Below are 19273 nucleotides of genomic sequence, written 5' to 3'. Positions count from 1 at the left end.
GCCATAACATGCCATAAAACACAACAGTCTTAAAGGCAATTGGAGAGCGGAAAACTCCACCAAACTTTTGGGGTTGCAGCAGTAACAAGGCCTGCTCACTTTCAGTTGCAGTCACTTGAAGGAAATCAAGAAAAACGCAGAGAATCAGAAAAAAACAAAACAGCAGCAAGCGGCGGGATTTGCAGACCGAGCGACGCAGAAGAATAAATGCTCACACCAGCGAATCCTAATAAATCTGACTTCTTCTTTGTACCTTTCATGTGCATCAGGGTAAAAAGCTGTATTTAGGTCCATTCTAATCTAGTCCCCTGCATGTTCCAAGATTCTAGTTTGTGTATTCAAGCTCATTTGCTGGCTCCTGATCGTCACTGTTTCAGCCAATCACAATCGCAGCACAATCACAACGGGAGGATTTCACACGTTTGTAGATGAGAACCTCCGCAGTAACACCCTCCTCAAACATCCTCCTGTATGGCTGTGGCACGGTTGCTCTGAGACTCTGGTGCTTTAGTGAGGTCTGTTTTTTTTGTGCCATTGTCCTCCCAGATCCGTATCCGTGACCCCAATCAGGGTGGAAAGGACATCACGGAGGAGATCATGGCGGGGGGTTCAGGGAGCAGGAATTCAACACCTCCTGTTGGTCCACCTTCCTCCACCCCCACGCCCCCTCAGGTATGTCTCTGTATGCTGAATGAATAGGTTTCCCTCTGACACACCGATGACGTCATGTCGTCCTATTTGAGGTGGCGAGTGTAGAGACCAGCTGATGGAGCAAAGGAACGTTTGCTTGTTGTAGCTGTGTGGAAGCTCTCTGCTCTGATCCTTTTTCTGACAGACAGCGCCCAGCTTCTCGCCCCTTTTGCTTTCTTTCGCTTGTGTATTTACGCACACAAACAGTCTTGTTTATTCCAGTCGTATGTTCTTGGGACTATTCATGTCACAAAGTCTCATGCAGTAAATAACCGTATTACATACAAGTTGTATAACAGATAAAATGTACTTCCCTGTGATCAGTTGTTCCGACCTGCTTTTTCCAGTTTGCTGTTTCTCGTCACTCACTATCTTCTACAGTAGATTTACTGTCTGTGCTGTCCTCCCACGGAATCCACTAATTTCCCGTGTCAAGGCAACAAAAAACAAAAATCAGTTTGTGCTTTTCAAAGGTCTGCTGCCTTGTAGTAAAAATGGAAAGGCAGTTGTTCTTTTATTGTATAAATATTATATTGCTTAAGAATATGACACAAGCCCAAATCAGTCCAAAGGGGGTCTGGATTCTGTAGAGGGACATTGTGATTGTTTCCTCCCCGTGTCCTTTGTGGATGTTAACAGTGTCTTTCCTCTCTTTCTCTGTCTTTGTGTGCCTCCTTTTTTTTCGTGCATGCATCTACATCCCTGATATCCCTTATTCTCCATCTGAGCATTTGCCCTCCTCCTGCAATTCCTCCCTCTTTGATTTTGATCATCTTGTTTCTCTCGTCATGCTGTCCATCGCTGTCTCCTAATGTAACCATATATCATTGAAATCCATATTTCTGCTCAACATTTGGGCTTGTTTGTTTGTCTCTGTGCTTGCCTACATCTCTGTGCCTGTCCTTCTGGTTTTCTGTGTTGCTAGTTTTTATGGCCGCACCCTCATTATCCTCACATTTTCTACCTCAAATCGCAGCAGCTGAGCAGCAGCCAGACTCCAGAGCAGCAGCAGCAGCAGCCGCCACCGCCGCCACCTTCTCAGCCACAACAGGCCCATTCTGGAGGTTTTGTGTTGGAGCCCTCTCACCACTCACAGCAACCATTGACAGCTATGGCTCCAGACACCAAACCAGGGCCAGGTCTGCCCCACATACCCTCTTTAACGTAGCGCTTTCTCTCCTAACAACCTAACCAAGGCAGTTGTACATGTGGATTCAGTTCTGAACTGTGCTTAGTTAAAGTGTATTTATTTATTCATTCCATGGCAGCTTATGTTTTATTATTCCCCTCACATAAACAGCAAACGCACAGCCGGCCACAAGACACTGTTGGTGAAAACACAGATTTCATAACATCCTTTAGCACTTCTCTTTTCACCAGAAAATTCTGCGCAGGAATGGCTTTCACTTTTTCTTATCTATTAAGTTATTATTGTCAGCAGGGCACCTGGGTTTTCCGAGTTAAGAAATGAATCAGCATTTCTTCCACGTTTCCTCCACCTCTTCAGTAAAAGCCTGTTTGTATACATCACAGAACTTTTATTTACAGTCGGCAAAAAAAACTGAAGCATGTTCTCTTTAGTTTATTACTTACAATAAGCCCTTTTGACCTTTTGCAAATCCCAAACTCCCAACCAAAAAGTACAACAGACCATGTTATCTAAATGCCCTGAAACACACTGTAATTTGATAACTTAACAGTGCAAATACATTGCAAATATCCCCTGGTTAGGGATGTGTTTATCTATATTTTCTGTGCTTTCAGATGACAAGCCAAAATTGGAGCCAGTTGTTCAGAAGTCTTCCTCACCCGGGCTTGCGCAGCCTGCAGCTCCCATGGAGAGACTGGAGGCCAACGCTCCTGTAACAGAAACCTCTCTGACTGAACCAGAGCCTGCCTTCCCTGCCTCACCGACGGCCCCTGTCACTCTCCCACTTACAGTGGTCAATACCAGTGACCGTCCCTCAGCCAGGGAGTCTGCTGCTGCTGCTGCTGTTGCTGTTGTTGCAGCAGTCTTGTCTCCTTCCGCCTTTGGCGGTGAACACAAACATTCTTTGGCATCACCTCAGATTCCCAACACAGACAAGCCTCCCTCAGATCCTCCTCGAACTGTGGCAGTATCGCCAGCGCCAACTCCCAAGGCTTTGAATGGCCTTACAGATCCTGGGGTTGATATAGACAACACAGCTCATGAGCCTTCACTTCTGTCCCCAGCTGCACCACAGCCTCAGGCCCCTGCTTCTGCTTACCAAGAGGCCTCCTTGTCTGAAACCTTGCCCTCTGACGTAAGACCAGAGGTGCCCATTGCTGCTGAACTTGCCCCTATGGCACCTTTGGCTGTGGTGCCAGTCACCTTGACCTCAACTCCTGCCCCAGCATTGCCAGTTATGCTCCCCCCTGGCCTTCCGCCTCTAGTGCAGGCCACACTAGAGACTGACACACCAAACAAGTCTTTGGATAGTAAAGACACTGTCCCCCAGATTGGGAGTGAGGCACACAGTGGCATTACTGAGAAAATAGAGCCCCAGCAATACTCACTCACCAGGAAGAGTCCGACGACAGGTAGTTTATCTTTTATTTCATGTGTAGAATAGCATACTACACCCTGACAGATTGTCTCAGTGGGTAAATGTTGTGGTACACCCGAGAAAGAAGCTAGTACTAGTAGCCAGTAGTAGCAGGACTCCCCACTAGTCAGTTCAGAACTGAAGAAGCTTCTTGGCTGAGTGGCGAAACGTCTTCAAGCAAACTAGAAGTCCACTAGCCTATGGTGTAACCCAGCAAGATACTATGACCTGAGGATGACTGAGAGTCTTCACAGACTTATTAGCACAGTGTTAAAGCAACTGGTCTTAATGCAAGAACCGATTTCATTTCTTGTCTCCACCCATACTGATTGCAGGACTTGAAAGAATTAATACCAGAGAATCTTATTCATTGATTATTAGTTGTCATTTATGGTCATAATTAGATAATAAGACTGTATCTAATTATCTTTTTTGGTGATGCACAGCAAAGGTTTTAAGCTGCATGTTTTAGCAGGGATGTTGTAAAGAACATTTTCATAGACTGTCTATATAATGTGCACCAACCTGCCAACTTTTTATGTGGTATGGTAGAGATAATTAAAAGGTAAAAAAAGATGTTTTTTTGTTGTTTGTATGAAATCTCTAATGTTTATATTTTGGTATGTCTTTGCAGTAAACCAGAACGCATCTGCCATACCAAAGACTTGGAGGAAACCAAATGAAGGAATGCCTGCTGGAGATGCACCTCTGAAGGAGCACGAAGTAAGAAAAGGCTTCCAAGCTGCCTGCTATGGCAAAAAAGAAAAGATGAGAATTACAAGGTCACAATGACTGGCTTTTTAACCCTTTAAAACCTGTGCTATTACTGCCAATAAATTCACAAGTACATGGAGTACTGTAATTACACCACTATTTGAAAACATCAAACGGTTCCTGAGAGCTGAGAAGTTGCACTTCACAGCCAAGTTGATGTCATTACGGTAGTGACTCGCTAGCTTCCAGCAACAGAGACAATGGCTTTCAGTAACTGTTCGACATATTCTGACAAAAGTGTAATTACCGTACTCCAAAGTATGCCAGTGCTAATGTAGCCCCAGTGTTAAAGGGTTAATTGTTTCAACAAAAAATGGAAAGTTCCAAAGATCAATGAAGATGAATCCTTTGCGGAGCTGTTGGGTACAATAGCATTAATGCATTAAGCATTAATCCTGACCTAAAGCATCTACTCTAAATGATCAATTTGATGGTTGGAGATTACATTTCTTTGGTTGACTATAGCCCTAAAAAGAGGTGCTGTATCTCAAAAATACAACTTACTTCCCCAAAGGATGTGCCCAGAGCAGCAGATTACCCCACTGGAGATCAGGCTCTACAGTCAGCTCTACTGAGCAGCAGCCCTGTGCCCCTTCCGTCCGTCCTCTCTTCCACTACTGCTCCAGCCCCAGCCATCGACCCTGAGACTGATGCAAAGCCCGCAACCCCAGAGGAGAACGGTGAAGTTGAGCTAGAACTCATGAGGAACGGGGCAGGCCACACCTCTGAGACAGAGAGCAGTGACAGTGGCGTCACGCCCGGAGACAAAGAGAACTCCACAGGCGCTCCGCAGGACATGGAAGGTCAGAAGGAGCCCATATTGTTGGGAAGAGTGTTTATTAAGTCACATGTTTTCATGTCAGACTCTGCATGTTTTATCACTAAAATGTAACGCTTCCACCAAACCTGACTTCTCGATCTCATCTGTGTCTGTCCTATGTTTGATGGGCTAGACCTGACAGAATCCAGTGGGAAGCGTCAGTATGAAAGAGATTTTCTGTTGGGATTCCAGTTCATGCCTGCCTGCGTACAGAAGCCTGAGGGGCTCCCACCAATCAGTGATGTGGTGCTGGACAAGGTAAGAAATGAACTCTACATGAATGCAGATATATTTTCTGTCAGTCACATTGTCCTAAATGTATTCCTGAACAACATCAGGTTGATTTTCAGAGACTGATTATAAGAGAACAGGAAAACATCAAAAACATTAATCATCTGCTGTTTCTAGCCAGCTTCAGAATGAAGAAACTCTTTGGTGCAAACTTCATTGTGCATGTTGTCATCTTTTGTAGAATTTCAGGCAGACCAAACGCTTCTATCTGAAGACTTGTTTTTGCAGTGTTTTTTAGATCATTTGCATGTACATGTACTTGTAAGGTTCTGACCAGACAATTGTCCTTTCGTCTGTTCGTTGGGTCATTCATCTGAACCGCACAGATGGAGTATACCTTTCGCTGAAATGCTGTTTTTCCATTAACATCACATCGCTGTTCTCCAAAATAAAAAAACCCTAAACAGTCCCATATTCCCATATCTCACTGAAAATGAGTAGCAAAGATGTCAAGGTCAGCTAAAAGACAATAAGCTGGATTTCATCTATCCTCCTCTCACTGATCCACATCCTGTTTGGACTTCTTCCACTGAACAGCCTGTTAAAATAAGACATTAGTACAGTATGACCTCATACACCCAAATATGCAGTGTCACATGATTGACAGTTTACCTTTAAGGATCACTGGGTTAGAAGTTAGTGTGAGTGAGCACACACCAGGCTGACAGCTTGTTTCTGGTATAACTAGGAGATCACTGCCCCCTGCTTTTCAGCTCATCCTGTTACTGTGTGGGATCATATGAGATGATGATATATTTTGTGTGTGTGCACTGTGTCATACAGATGAACAAAAACAAGTTGCCTTCTCGAGTGGTGGATTCCAGGATGATTTCCAGAGGACCAGATTTCACACCTGCATTTGCAGATTTTAGCAGGCAGATGACCGGTGGGCGAGGCGCTGCTGTGAGTCACTACTGTGTACATGCATGCTCAAAATACTACATCTTTTTTTTAATTCAAATGCACGCCTTGTGTTCACCATACCAATATAAGGAACAATTGCAATTTTATTTTTTTTACCGTCTATTACTTGGTTTACCGAATAAACAAAGCATAGACAAATATTTGACATAATAAGTCAAATATTACATGTGAGAAATTAATTCTCGTTTCTTTGTTTAATAATAAACTATAGTAAGTCCCAAACATCCACATGCTCAGTTCCGGCCTGTTTTCCAATGTGCTCACAGCTGCTGAACATTGGGACAGGCGGCCGCCACCCAGGAGATCATCATGAACGTGTCGGTTAACGATGATGTGCAGCTGAAAAAGTCAGAGAATGCCTGGAAACCGGGCTTGAAAAGAGAAGGCACTGCAGAGGACACCGAGGCACAGAAGACACAGGTTATAAAGTTATACACATATAAGCAAACACATACAAACTCTAGAGAGCAATGGGAGTATTAAACACATAAGATGTCATTTTTCATAGAATTTTTTCCTAGAAGATGTATGAATTGAGCCTCAAAATGTTTGAGAATTATAACTAAATCAGTTGTTTGGGGCGTAACTGTGATTTTTTGACAAGAAAATATGACATAACTCATTCATATAACCAGATAATGACCATGCTAATTCCTGTCTGTTTAATACTGTGAGTGGTGATCTCTTGTCTTTGAATCTATCAGGAGCTCTTCAGGAAGGTCCGCAGCATCCTGAACAAGCTCACACCTCAGAAGTTCAACCAGCTGATGAAGCAGGTGACTGACCTGACCATCGACACAGAGGAGAGGCTCAAAGGGGTCATTGACCTGGTCTTTGAGAAGGCCATAGATGAGCCCAGCTTCTCTGTGGCCTATGGAAACATGTGCCGCTGTCTTGCCACGGTAAGCAGGGACGCAACACAGACACCAGGTTGCTGGTGAAAATCTTTCAAGTCTGGAAGATATTAGCAAAGAATATGGCTTCTTCTTCAACTCTGGGTTTATGAGTCAAAAATGAGTCTTCAGGATTTTGATAATCATGGTTATAGCAAGGCTTGTTTTGATGTGATTTATGTCAGAGATGAGGAAGTAGTCGAGCCAGAGACACGGAGGAACACTATCTGCATGTCGTCTAATAAATGTGAGAAATGATTCAGCACTAGAAATGGCAGAGGGAAGCAATTGGCCACCATTGTTTCCATATCGTATGGGACCATCTCGGCTTTTATGAAGAATGACCCGGATGTCCTGATTACCGACGGACATCCCGTCTCTAATAAGTCAAACCTGACCGACATCTACATTTGGCTGCTTAAAAATACGTAATTATTGTTACTGGACAAGTTAATGTCTGTCTGCATAAATAATGATTTATAAAGGTTGAAGGGATTATGGTGATCAATCAAATATTCCAGTCTAGGCTGGACTACAACATACTGGACCACTCAAATGGATGGTCTGTTAGTAATATTTTTAGTATTCATTTTGAGCCAGAAAAGTGTGTTCAAAAAAGCATGTGTGTGTTCAGTGTTTGGAGAGCCTGAACAATGTTTGACATAAAAAAAAATTGAAATAAAAAAAAATTAAATTCTCATTTCCCTACATATTATATATATTCATGATAATCAGGATTATTTCCTTGAGGATAATCACACCTGGGAAATCTATAATCGTGGCATCCATAGTAATAACTGACAGTTGAAAAGGCACAAAAACCTTTTCTTGATGTTTTAAACTGTGTCCTGCAAAAGAACAAAATACTCCATGGCAGAGCATGCCTGAAAGCCAGGCGATTGGTCAGTGGAAAGACCTATTAAATCTGCTTGTAACAATGTAAATAATTCAGAGGAGTAAATATGTAGTGTACATGAACAAAACTGGTAACTGGAGGGTTTGATATAAAATGTGTTGCTGTGTGTTTCTCTGACGCCTGCTATTCCTACTGTACTTTCAGCTCAAAGTGCAAATGACAGGACAAGCCCAACACCACAGTCCACTTTCGTAAGCTGCTGCTGAATCGCTGCCAGAAGGAGTTTGAGAAAGACAAAGTGGATGACGTGGTGTTTGAGAGGAAGCAGAAAGAGCTGGACTCTGCTGCATCGGTACGTGTGCCATTAATTACTTACGTCTCTTCTGTGGTGGAACGTATTTCAGAAGGAGTGACCCGGGGAGTCCCTAACAACCTGTAACTTGGCTCAACTCTTCAGCCTGAAGACACATTGGTGTAACCCAGATGCATTTCTTACCCAGTCGACAGAGCGCGAACGGCTGCAGGAAGAGCTGGAAGAAGCCAAGGACAAGGCCCGAAGACGTTCTATCGGCAACATAAAGTTTATTGGAGAACTTTTCAAGCTAAAGATGTTGACGGAGGCCATCATGCACGACTGTGTGGTCAAGCTGTTGAAGAACCATGATGAGGAGTCTTTTGGAGTGCCTGTGCAGGCTGCTCACCACCATTGGGAAAGACCTGGACTTTGAAAAGGCCCAAGGTGAGTCAGAAAAGGATTTCTGTTGGAACAGACCTAGATTGTTTAATAGTTTATTTATTATTGAATATTGTTGAAATCGGTGTGTTCACTCAGTGTTGTCACATCCAGATGAGAGGTTTACAGATTCTCTTTCGGCTTTAATAGGCACATACAACTAAACCTGTCAGACAGTGGCCCCTGCAATAAATCTGTTTTCAATGAATCTGAGATAAATATAGTCAGCAGGATAAAATACAGTTTCTGGATATTCATTATCCTCTGACATGGAAGTATGTTTCATTGCTGTTGCATCAGACACACAGAAACAACCACAAGGCTCTGACACATTTAGAAGCTCACTGCAGTAAGATCTTGAACTAAACTTGTGTTTTGGCTCTCGTGGATGCTTGTTCTGCTAATGATGTTGGCTCAGACATGAACAGGAAAAAAATTTAAATCTTGCTTGCAGGGATAAGATCACAAGTTTTGGCTTAATGCCAAGGAATCAGCATCAGACTGTATGTCAACATGGAGCTGACACTGATCTACAGCTGCACACACGTGACATAAGATTCTGTACTGGCCGGGCTACATTCTGTCACAGGCAGAGAAGATACCGTGTTTGTAGGTTATGAAGAAATAGGAAAATCCCCACATCTGCCGCAGGGGTCTCTCGTGTGTTTCTGACTTACTCTTCTGTAGACATCCGTGACTCCAACTGGACATGACAACGGCCCTTGAGTGCTTGGCAAGACAAATCTGGCGACTTATACCACTCATGCTGCTGTACAGAAAAAAAGCTGACTGTCAACATTTGTGTTATAAAAGATAGTTACAGTGTTTATTTGCATAAAAATACATGCTACACATCTGTCTGTAACATTGTAATAAAACAACTAAAAACATCTAAAAAAACACATCTAAAAAAAAAGAAAAAACATCTAATAGGCACTTGTGATATTTATTTGGTCACATTTTGGTGGATGGAACAGCTGCTGCTCCAAGTAATCTATAAAGGAATGGTTGAGTTGTGTAAAGTAATCATAGAAACCCTTCAGTCTTGTAGACTGAAATAACATGACCTTCACATCAAAAATTAACCGTCCCGCTCTCTTTCGCATCAGCCTCGAATGGATCAGTACTTCAATCAGATGGAAAAAATCGTGAAGGAGAGGAAGACATCATCTCGGATACGATTTATGTTACAGGACATTATCGACCTGAGATTGGTAAGTGCTTGTATGTGTTCATTTGTTCTACCTGTGCAGTTGAGTTGAGTCCATTGGTCCCTCCGATGTTCTTGATCTGGATATTCTGGAACTTATTCTGCCAAAAAGACATTTACTACTTCTCTTGTTATTGAATTTAATACATAATCTCCTATCCAGTACGTGCTCTCGGAACCAGTGTCACTGTCTATCAACCCCATAAAACTCAGGCCCTCTGACAGATTTTGATTGAAGATCTGACACAGACTCCTTAAAGATATTATTACAATGTAGTTAGAAACCAAATCCTGATGCTGTTTGTTTCAAGTCGTCCTGCTTCTCCTGTGTCCTGTAGCACAACTGGGTGTCCAGAAGAGCTGATCAGGGCCCAAAAACTATCGAGCAGATCCACAAGGAGGCAAAAATTGAGGAGCAAGAAGAGCAGCGAAAAGTGCACCAGCAGCTCCTCTCCAAGGAGAGCAAGAGACGGCCAGGTCAGTTCTTCAGTCTAAATCCTCTTTAAGGCTTAGAGTCCAGTCGGCGCTGCTACAGTGAGTCAGGAAGCTGCAACGTACAGACAGGCTTCCTTTCCCTAGAGCCTGCAGAGACGCTATTGTGCCCAACAGCAGACAGGAAGCATCCTTCACTCCTGTAATCACTGATCTATTATGTTATGTTCTCTGTACTCATCAAAAACACCACTCTTTCACTGCTTGTTTTGTGGGTGCGTCTCTTTGGTTTTGTAGATCCCAGAGAACAGAGAGAGCAGCGCATGCAGAGAGAAGAGACCTGGAACACTGTGCCCATGACAAAGAACAGCAGGACCATCGACCCTAATAAGATCCCAAAGATCTCCAAGGTGAGACGTGATGACATGTCGGCTTTGATGCCCCACTAGCATGTGGGACCCCAAAGAACATGAGGTATTTTAATCGGATGAAATGTACTTTCACTCTGATCTGTTTACTTTCCATGGACTCGGCTGTCATTGCTACATGTCAGCTGGCAGACATCTTCAGGTGTTAGTGTGATTTCTGTGTGGGTAGTTTGAGCCATGTAGGAGACACACTACTGGAGGTACTAGAACAACAGAAGAAATGTTGAAGAAATGTGACTGGCTGTTTTTAGAACTCTGCTGGTCTCGGTTGTGGCTGGAGGCATCATGTCTTCTAGTTGTGATATGTTTTACAGGAGGAAAATGAAGTGATTGGACACAGTGACCTCAAAACACACTTTGATCCTGATACAGTATTACGCAAATCGATAAGAGGATGATTTTTACAACTAGGAGGTTATAACTCTTCTTGAACAATATGGAAACAATCTCTGGAACAACAAATGTTAGGTTATAAAGGAAAGTGTTTATTCATCCCGTGTATGCAGGGATATAATTTTGTGACCAACTTTGCAATTAGACACAAAATACAACCACAGGAGCCAATTCTGTTTCTGTGATTCCTGCCGCTTGTTTCCTGACAGACAGATGTGGGGATCGACTTAGTTACCTTCCGGCCCCAAGAACACACTTGCAGTCAATTGCAGTCTCAATTGTGACTTAAAATCTGTTTTTGATTAATTGTATAACTGCATTACACAAGCAGATTGGCTTTGAAAAACCTCTGCTGACATTTTGAAGGGAGGGGGCCACTCGTGATGTCTGATAAACAAGGTGTTGGTGGTAAATTCTGTGATCACGCCCTCTAAGATCCAAACCTACAGATAGTGATACAATTGTTGATTGCTGTAAATGTAATCAATCAACTAGCCTGTAGCGGGACACAAAAAAACATAATTAATGTTGGGTAATAACATATGTCCTCAGGCTAGAAAGGTGTTGTTTCCGGAGCCATGATGCATCATTTTGCTCATTAGAAGTGCCAATCTGAGATGGAGCTGCATGATGTTTTGTCAGTGGGCCTTGGATGATGAGTGCGTTCTAAATCCTATACACTAACTTTGTTCTTCCTGTGTCATGTTGGTCTCCGCAGATACAATTTGTTTGGTAGAAACTGTCTGTACTGTGAAGATGACAATTTACATAACACAAAGATGAATCCTCTAGCTCATCTTAAATGTTGTGCTCAAACAGCCTGTGTCCTCATCTGATCTCCTTTGTTGCAGGCTATACAGTATATTCAGTAGTACACAGTCCCCCTACTGGACATATTGGGTACTGCTACAGTTGAATTTACACCAGTGGTTACCTCTCATAGCGCTCCCTGCTGGTAGACACTGTCGCAAATCAAATCAAACTTTATTTATATAGCACATTACACCTTACATAAAAATGCAACACAAAGTGCTTCTCAAATTGAAACATATTAAAATCGAACGTACAAAATAATACAAGCACGCCCCTCCCAATCCCCGAATATCAACGCACACACGGGTGCAGCACACCCTCACGTGTGCGCTGGTATGAACCGCAAACGAAACCATTCATTCTAACATACTATGATATGATTCTATATTTAAAAGCAGTAAACTGCTGGAGTTCAACTAGTTGCCTCAGATTATTGGTTGCCTCAATAATGTGTTGTTTGCAGGAATGTCAGACAAATCAGAGAAATCTTGTACTCTTGTGTAAGTTAGAATCATAATATGATGCATACCATGAATTTGCCTCGGTTTTAAGCTGCAACCACCATGAAAGTTTTATGTTAGTATTGTGCTCATTAAATATGAAAACATACCTTCTTTCCCCAGCCTCAATGGACGAGAAGATCCAGCTCGGCCCACGGGCTCAAGTCACGTGGGTGAAGGGCAGCAGTGGAGGAGCCAAGGCCAGCGACTCAGGTAACATCTTCCTTTTAGAGGCACGTTGAGGCACCAAATCACAGCATCGAACACTGATGTGGAGTGTCATATTCTCATCTTGTCTCGTTCCCTGCTCAGATGTTCACCATTGAACAAAAATAAAACAAAAAGAATTCATCAATTCAGATACAAATACACTGAAGCTCTGGTCATTTTTCATCTTCTCCTGACATGTTAGTTTGTCACTGTAGACGTCAATTCTGGCATTTAGCCTTATATATGGGTAGTTTTTGTTTTCTGTTTGTTACAGCTCTTTTTTTCTTCATTACAGAACTATCACGGACTGGCAGCAGCCTCAACCGTTACTCTGCGCTGCAGTCTACTCCTTCACATCAGTCCTCCACAACTCCTCCGCAGAATTCAGAATTTGACTCCAGGAGAACTCTGGGAAGGTATGTCTGTTTATTTCTATTCACTGTGTTAGAACACTATTTGAGTTATATTTTGTACGCGGATGAATGTGGTCTCTCTGCATACCTTTATCCTCCTCAGCACTCGTAGCAAACACAGGGAGAGAACGAAGCGAGGAAGCCACTGATCTCTGTACCGCCATCATCGCGCCCTGGGTCTTTTATTAGGGGCGACAGTTCAAAGGAGCTGCTCGAGAGCCAAACCACAGAAGAGCCCCGAAGGGAGCGAGAGGAAGCCGAGCCCCGTAGAACAAGTGTCACCGAGGACAAAATGGAACCTGAACGCACCAGAATCAAAGAGCCTGGTGAGGAACGACTGGCTGCACAGAACTGCACAGTCATTGTCGGGGATGTAAATGGAAAAAAAATCTGGGTAATTAACGGCGAATAGATGGACAGGGTTTCGACTGTTGGGTTTTTTTTTTTTTGACAGTGAAACCTGAGCCTGTGGCACAGACCCCAGAGAGACCTGTCCTATCTGAGGAGGAGCTGGAGAGGAAGTCCAAGTCCATTATTGATGAGTTCCTCCACATCAATGATTACAAGGTATGAAATGTGTCCATACATTAATTATTACATGCTCAGACTGGTGTTAACGGAGATTCAAAGGATGAATGCTTGAATGGAGTATTCATCATGATATGTAGTATGTATGTATGTAGTATTCATCATAATAAAGTATTATTAAAATGGGTACAAGTTAAACAAAGGAAAGTATGGGTGTCCAGTGATTTGTTTCTTTCAAATACAAACAATAATTGCATAAGGGGGCTTTCACGCCTACCTTGTTCGGTCTGGACCTTCAGACTTGTTTGATCTGAATCAAATTTACAGATTTAAAATTTACAGAAAGCTCCTCAGGACCATGATCCGGACCAATGAACCAAACGAGGTGGTCTCGATCCGGACCAAAGTGAACCATGTTTCAGACTTCTGCAGTGTGAAAGCGTTTTTTTTTTTTTTTTGATAGTCCCAGACAGGAAACAGGAAGTTGCAATCGTCAGCCTGCACACGATCAAAAATTTCTGGATGTAAACATGAGCTGCAGGACTCTGTTGGTCTCTCCCGGAGCGGACCCATATCCTTCAGCATGTTGCAGTGGTCTTCTCTTTTCCTGCCGGCGATGATAAAGCTCCTGCAGGACCAGGGCGTTTATCTGAATCTGAAATAATGGAACTAGATAGCTAGATAAATAGATACTTTATTGAGCTCTCAAGAGAATTACATAACTACGCTCCATATTGGGAATGATGCTGATGCTGCTAGTGGTAATGTCATAACAGCGCCGTCGTCATAGTGCCTTTATTCATTTGCCTTGTTTCCTAAGTATAAAACTGCATTTTCTGTTTCCCAGTCGTGATTCTGGTTCTGTTCACTGCAGGAAGCGATCCAGTGTGTGGACGAGCTTGATTTGGGCCCTCAGCTGCACAGCTTTGTGCGTGTTGGGGTGGAGTCAACGCTGGAGCGCAGTCATATCACACGGGACCACATGGGCCAGCTTCTCTTCCAGCTGGTGCAGCAGGGAATCCTGCCAAAATGCCAGTTCTACAAAGGGTCAGTTCCTTGGCACGCTGCTTCACATGACAACCATTCAGACACTTCATGGCTTCATTTATGGCTCATCAGCCTTCTATTGGTCTAATGGGTTCATTTGTTGTACAGGTTTTTAGATACTCTTGAACAAGCGGATGACATGGCCATCGACATTCCCCACATCTGGCTGTACCTGGCCGAGCTGCTCAGCCCCGTGCTGAGGGACGGGGGCTTCTCTATGAGAGAGCTCTTTAGGTAGTGTGACCTAAGACATTTCTTATTGATTACCCTGTCCCATTCAGAACCTCTTTAACATGGTCGCTGACGTCAGAAACAATGTGGAACATGGAGGAGATGGGCTAGAGCCGAATCAGACTGCTGGAACCATGTTGTGGAATAAAATCTCCACTCAAAGACAGTGCAACAGTCATTTGAGGAATTCATCATCTGTCAGGACATAAACGGACTTGTCTGTCTCTGTTCACAGTGAATTAAGCAAACCTTTGCTTCCTGTCGGAAGAGCTGGGATCTTGATTTCTGAAATACTGCACATGCTATGCAAACAACTGGTAAGTGAGATTCTGCTCTCAGCAGGAAGCCAGTGGAGTGTCACCATTAGCCGATTTTGATGAAGTTTGGATACAAACAGACGATCATTTATCTCACTTTCAAACGTTATTCATCAATTTAATATTTTTTCACTAGATAATGTGCATCCATCCTCAGGAAGGGTGTTGATTATGGATCTGATTATTTATTCACTGTGATTATTAACATCAGTCAATCTGAATGAAATCAACAAGGTTACCTCACCTTTTTTTGTGTGAAAATATATATTGTTTTTATTTCAAGAAAAGCTTTTTCTGTGGTTTTATTGATGTTCATGATTTAAAAAGAGAATGTTTAGTCATCAGTGACAGTGAATTGAATATCTTTGGAAATTCAGTAATTGTTTAATTTGAATTAAAAATGAAAAATGTTAGTAGCAGCAGCAGTAGCATGAATTGTCAGTCAGAAGGTTTTTGTCTGCAGAGCCATAGGACAGTAGGATCTCTGTGGAGGGAATCTGGCCTCAACTGGACAGACTTTCTACCAGATGGAGAAGACGTCCAGGCGTTCATCGAACAACAGGTTTTTTACTTTTGCTCAAATCCAGAACTTTCACTACTCTTAAGAAGGTTTGCCGTGATCCATGAACAGACTACCCTGTTGTTTATTTCCTCTTATTGATATCCCCTCGTCTTGATACCGACAGAAGCTCCAGTTCATTCTGTCAGACGACTCCATCCCCGCAGCGGGTCTTTCGAAAAGGAACTTGTCTCCTGAGGAGCTCAGCCGTCAGCTGGAGAGACTCCTCTTAGAGGACATGGCCAGCGATGAACAGATCTTTGACTGGGTCGAGGTACGAAGACGGACCTTTGCCAAAGGCAAACCATGACGTAAAACCCAGTGTGATAGACACAGGCACTGCGTCTCCCAACAACCAGCTGCGCATTCATCCACAAAACGCTTCATGTTACCACGATCGGACAAAACCCCCAAGCTCTGCCCAACAGGCCTCGCTACACTACTTGAGTTGCAACTAAAACAGACGAGCCCCCACCACAGTAACAATAAGGGAGACAGGGCGCCGACATGTGGACAAGAGAATTCTATTTCCATTTTAGTAGACAAGAGGACTGTAAAACGCTGGCAAGTCTGGCAGACGGCGATGACGTCCAAAGTTAACTATTTTAGCTTTTACCGTCTACCGCCACGGAATTCACCACCTCTAGTAGTTTCAGTTAGCAATGCAATGTTTAGGGAAAACAGGATTGATAACACAAAATGATACACAAGAATATTATTTTACTTTATTCACTGTAAACAATAGGGCATCGCCATAGAAACATGTCACAAGGGTCCCGTTTTGTCGTTTTGTGGTTTCGTCGGAATGCTTCTTTGTTTTCATTCCGTCCAGCATCTCTCCCGTCTTCCATCTGCCGATTCCCTGATTCCATGTGAATGCAGCATGAAATGTTCTCAGCCTCATGGACCTGACAGCTTTGCCCCCTCCTCCATCTCCAGGCAAACCTGGATGAATCTCAGATGAGCTCGTCTCCCTTCCTCAGAGCTTTGATGACTGCAGTGTGTAAGGCTGCAGTGAAAGGTACGTCCTCATGAACAAAACCAGTTTCCCCACAACAGCAGCATGTTCTCACCTGCTGTACTCCACAGATGACAACCCCAACTGTCCAGTGGACACGGCCATCATCCAAAGGAGATTGCCAGTATTACTCAAGTACCTTAACTCAGACACTGAGCGACAGCTGCAAGCACTTTATGCACTTCAGGCACTGATAGTCGCCCTCGATCAGCCTCCAAGTAAGTATTGTCTTTGTTTACATCTCCTTTCTCCCAGTGAAACTGTACGATATGTTTCCTCTTCCTTCACTATGAGAGAACATCTAATGTGGACTACAATTCTCCCTCATCTTCTTGCAGTCGTCACAGAATCCTACATGTTCTAATAGCTCCTGAGGACTTTTCACAAGTTATCAAATCTTTAAATTAGAATTGTGGAACTCAGTAATGTGGGTAAGATTCCAACTGTCAAACAGGAAGAAATGCTGCTCTACATGTGTGAGGATCCAAATGAATCACAAGTCTATCAGTGACGTGGTTGTCATGTGAACGTTCCTCATGCACGTTGAACAGCCGAAGCTGACTGCCTGTTTGCTCCCTCTGTCTGCTGCCAGACCTGCTCCGGATGTTCTTTGACTGTCTGTATGACGAGGACGTCATCTCGGAGGACGCGTTCTACAAGTGGGAAACGAGCAAAGACCCCGCAGAGCAGCAGGGGAAGGGCGTGGCCCTCAAGTCCGTCACAGCCTTCTTCACCTGGCTCCGGGAGGCGGAGGAGGAGTCGGAAGACAATTGATGAGGGGGACACCTCTCGGGACACAGGATAGTAGACCTGCATTCTTGCAGCAGGACAAACAAACCTTCAAAATGGGTGCGTGAGCAGGACGACATGTTTACGGCTGGAATTTTTTTCTGCGGTACGGTTCCGAAACATGCCGCCATTTTGAGTTTGGATTCCAACGGCGGAAGCACTAAATACCTGTATTATACATAGAAAATATTTTTGTTTTAAATTTTAACTTGCGTTTTTTTGTTACTTTTTAAGAAGAGACTTAAAAGATACATAGGTTCTGGACTCTTTAATTTATTATTTTTTTAAGGACTGCAAATATGAAAGTGAGAACAAAACAGAAATAACAATATAATTAATTATAATAACAATAATAATCAAAAAATAGCTTCCCTGGATTTCACACTGTTTGGTTTAAAACAGGGTACAACAAAATTATTTTGGAATGAAGGGGAAGTGGAAACAGAGTGGATGCACAGAAACTATTAACGTTGTCCTTGTATGATGTTTGCGGTCAAAGGTTATCGCCTAAAAACCAGGAAATGTTCCCTCAGCTTCGGCTTGCTCCGTGCGACATGTACATACACCTCATGAGAGGCAGAAGTATGCACTCAAGAAGCGATGCAAGTCGGTCCGAACTGTTGACGCAGACGAACAAAGCGGACACGTTCAAATAAGCAACATGCAACTTTACAAAGCAAACAGCCGAGGAACACAACATGCTTGTAATACTTCAGACCTACAGAGCAGATTCAAAGCTTGTAAATACATTAAAGACAAAAAAGGTATTTAAAAATGCTGATTTGTACAATTTGTATCTTTTGATGGCTGAGGTATGAAATCGAAAGCTGACATGTGTGTGTGTGTCCGTGCAAGAGTGCTTGGGTTTTTTTCTTGATAAACTTTTCTTGCTCTATCTACGTCAATGACAAGAGCTTGGAGACTTGTCATCGAGATGTATAAATACATGTCGTCCTTCAGATTCACTGAGCTGTAAACTGAGTCCACAGCCTCAGAAGGATGAGATGCACCGTTCTGTGTGTGGTGAGGCGGTTGGTGGGGTGACGTCCGGTCCTGAGGAAAAGCTAAAGGAAACTCATCACGACAAGTTATGTGGATTATCTTCAGTCATTGAGTGATGATTTGTGGAAAGAGACATTACTTTTTTACGTTTGACAAACATCATCCACAGCTCCTGTCCTGGTCCAGCTGATGTCTCCAACGTCTCACACCAAAACCATCTAGAAAGGAAAACTTGGATGGAGGATGTTGTTTTTAGACATTGGTGGAATAGATAGTCATGTCATTTTTCTTTTGCTTTGGACCCTGACTGACAAGCCAAGTGGCACCCTACCCCAAATAGAGATGGTCTCTGATTGGTCTCTTGTGACGTTAAATTGAAGAATCTTTTATAATGTAACTTCCTTTCTACTCTACAGATGATTTTGTTTCTTGTATTTTGCCACAAGTTCTACTGTAGCGAAACACTGAGATGTATTGTTGTCACAGTGCGATCGTTTGTACAGACAGATAAAAGAAAAACGGAAGGCGCAGGGACACCACAAGCCACAAGAACATGTCAAGTGTGCAATGGCACAGGTTTCCCGACTGGAGGGAGAGAGCACATAGATTGTATAAAAGCTGTGCACAGTGTTTGTAGTCCATAAGAAATTGCCTTAAACTGCATTAACAGCAGAGAATGAAGACATTTATTTTCATTTGATTATATAAAAATGAATATTTCCTGTATGTTCAGGTGGTTCTAAGTTCTCGTCAATACAAGACGGTGCTCACTGGGAACAATGGTCCCCTTTCAAGTAACCGTACGTCTCAGGTCTGGACAGATGCTACCACACAG

The 19273-nt window shown here is 43.1% G+C and overlaps 1 protein-coding gene across 1 annotated transcript; it reads left to right on the top strand.

The window, feature by feature from the left end:
- Window positions 1-511: 511 nt before the first annotated feature.
- Window positions 512-17421, top strand: EIF4G3 (eukaryotic translation initiation factor 4 gamma 3; the record flags this gene model as incomplete). Its single annotated transcript, XM_078624289.1, is given in 29 exon segments — window positions 512-672; window positions 1616-1829; window positions 2422-2643; window positions 3892-3980; window positions 4546-4834; window positions 4985-5109; window positions 5926-6045; window positions 6333-6367; window positions 6369-6486; window positions 6771-6968; window positions 8020-8037; window positions 8039-8167; window positions 8316-8489; window positions 8491-8549; window positions 9654-9762; window positions 10097-10235; window positions 10506-10607; window positions 12448-12537; window positions 12830-12950; window positions 13137-13273; window positions 13402-13514; window positions 14350-14522; window positions 14631-14756; window positions 14989-15070; window positions 15534-15632; window positions 15757-15903; window positions 16569-16650; window positions 16719-16865; window positions 17240-17421. Coding segments are annotated over 29 exon segments (3800 nt in total), but the record flags the coding sequence as incomplete, so codon positions are not given.
- Between the last annotated feature and the right edge of the window lie 1852 nt (window positions 17422-19273).

Source organism: Lampetra planeri, unplaced genomic scaffold, assembly GCF_965212315.1.
Source record: "Lampetra planeri unplaced genomic scaffold, kcLamPlan1.2.h2 scaffold_714, whole genome shotgun sequence".
Taxonomy (NCBI): Eukaryota; Metazoa; Chordata; class Hyperoartia; order Petromyzontiformes; family Petromyzontidae; genus Lampetra; species Lampetra planeri.
Note: the sequence above shows the minus strand (reverse complement) of the source record. Positions and strands in the feature narration are given on the sequence as shown.